The sequence below is a fragment of the Phoca vitulina genome, unplaced genomic scaffold (genome assembly GCF_004348235.1).
Source record: "Phoca vitulina isolate PV1807 unplaced genomic scaffold, GSC_HSeal_1.0 scaffold5, whole genome shotgun sequence".
Taxonomy (NCBI): Eukaryota; Metazoa; Chordata; class Mammalia; order Carnivora; family Phocidae; genus Phoca; species Phoca vitulina.
Genome location: NW_022589708.1, coordinates 34566144 through 34568389, shown reverse-complemented (window position 1 = coordinate 34568389; position 2246 = coordinate 34566144). Strand labels below are relative to the sequence as shown.

General features: G+C 45.2%; 1 protein-coding gene across 1 annotated transcript; it reads right to left on the bottom strand.

Annotated features, from left to right (window-relative positions):
• Positions 1-347: 347 nt before the first annotated feature.
• Positions 348-845, bottom strand: LOC116631396 (eukaryotic translation initiation factor 4E-binding protein 1-like). The gene has a single exon (XM_032402534.1). It carries the CDS (start codon positions 843-845, stop codon positions 348-350), a length of 498 nt encoding a protein of 165 aa, XP_032258425.1.
• Between the last annotated feature and the right edge of the window lie 1401 nt (positions 846-2246).

The following is a 2246-nucleotide window of genomic DNA, read 5'->3' as shown; positions in this document are numbered from 1 at the left end:
GTGGGTGCGCCCCCAGAGGATGGGACTGGGAGAGCCCGACAATCACTCAGAAGGGCTCCTGGGCGTCCAATTCCTGGCCCTGGGCTGCAAGGTGTGCGGGTGAGAGTCACTCCCCTTAGGGTGGCAGCTCCCGCTTGAATGGAGGCACATGGAGGTATCTGCTGGTGTTCACGAAGAGGAAGGGGCATCAGGGGTCCTGAGTGAGGGAGCAGACGACCGGGATGGCTGACCCCACGCTCACCGCATGCCCAGGGTTATAACTTGCACAAGGCCTGGCTGGTGTGACTTTTCTCCCAAGAAGGGCCAGAGCGGCCCAGAGGTATTGTTCCATTCTGTTGGCTGGTCCTTTAAATATCTATCACCAAGTGTGATTCTTCACCACCTGCTGGCTTATCTTCTAGGCTGTTGCACAGGTGGTTCTGGCTGGTTTCTGGGGGGGGGGGGGGGGGGGGTTCATCACTGGGAGGGCTGGTGACCCTGGGAATGGTGGGCAGGTCCCGCAGAGGTGTTTTGGTCGCAGGCGAGTTCTGACGCTCCTTCAGGAACTTCGTGTAGTAGATGATCCTCGTATCTCCCGGCCTGGTGCTGAGGAGCGTCCCCCCGCAGGGGAGGGGGTACTGTAGTCCCCCGCAGCAGCTGCATGCTGCAGTGGCCAAGGACCCCCCGGCGAGGGTGGGGATGGACTGGCTTGGGGTCTGGGTGCAGCTGCTGCCCCAGGGCATGGTCTCCCACGTGCAGCGCCTGCAGCCAGAGTGTGATTCTCCGGCCCCTCGAGACTGGGTCCAATATTCTACTGGTCTTAAAGGGCAGAGACCTTGGGTGACATTTGTGAGAGTCAAGGACATGCTGGATATAGTTCCTGCTCTCTTGTAACTAGTGGAGAGATGACAGAAGTAAAAATCAATGTGGCAACGAATAGCCATGGGCTTCTGTACAATACTGTCTTCCCTTGTATTTAGATAGGGTTGTGTGTCTAGTTTTACCTAATAATTTGTGAAAGAAAATTTTGTTTGACCCTCTCATACTAAAGCATATAAAAGTTCCTGTGCAAATCTCCAACATTCTTTTATCATGAAAGCCATGTGTAAGAGAGAATGGCCATAGGTCCAAGGTGTCTGAATCCCTGAGTGATCATGTGGAAGGAGCTGCCCTGAAGACTCACCACGTTCATAGCTCACTTCCCATGAGGTAGACATAAAATATGTATGTTTTTAATACCAGTATTCCAAGAGAAGCCTATCCTAACACAATGAATGAGGGCACTATAGTGTAGTGGGCACTTAGATGCAAATCTATATGGTGTATTTTGGAGGGCAAAGGAGGAGATCAAATCCTGTTGGTAGAAAAAGAATGTCAGAAAAAAGCTTCTTAAGATTTCTGACTTGTAGTGAAGCAAAAGAAAAAAAGAGTAAACTTCATAGAGTGGTGGACAGAATGGTGGATTAAGAAAAAGAATATGTTCTGGAGACCTTGGACCTTTGGTTCCATCCTGCCCAAGCTGCAAAAGCTAGAGGTTGATCTACAAGATGGAAAAATGATGACTAATTCTTTTCCAAAGCAATCTCAAGTCAGTATTGATAAAGCTGAGAAAAAAAAAAAAGTTCGTGTTTCTAAACTTTTTCCACTGGATTTCTTTCATATCCCACACCTATCAGGTTCCATCATATGTGTATTATTTTACAAATTAACATATACACATATGTATTTCATCAATCAACCGTATATTAATATATAGTGTCAATGCACAATTATACATTACATATTTATGTGTTTGAGTATGCATATGCATTTTTATTCTTAATATTTATAGGGAGTGTGGAATGATGTTAAGAACATTAATCTAAACATCCAGAGACCTGGTTCTCTTTCATATTCCATCACTAATTCACCCAGTGACAAGACAAGTCAGGTATTTTATCTCTTTGGGCTCAAATTTTTAATTCTATATAACACCCAGATCTTTATAGATTATGTCCTTGCTATTTCATTCTATTACTCTGCTTTTGTAAGAATGGTGACACACGTTATTTTGTTCCCCACTGGAAACTTACTGTCCCTTCTATTCTTAAGACAATGGCAGGGTGTGGAGGAGGTAAACGCAATGATGTGTTTCTTTTCTGTTGTCCATAACACACTAGGTTCTCATCATTTTCCCTCCAGCAGAAAATAAAGTGATAGTGAACAGATAGCAGAATGATATGATGAATATGCTATATTAGAATCTTCATGATCTCCTTCTCGTCTAT

Bases quoted from the DNA above. Each gene is read 5' to 3' on its own strand.
- LOC116631396 (XM_032402534.1), bottom strand. From the start codon at position 845: ATGTCCTTGACTCTCACAAATGTCACCCAAGGTCTCTGCCCTTTAAGA.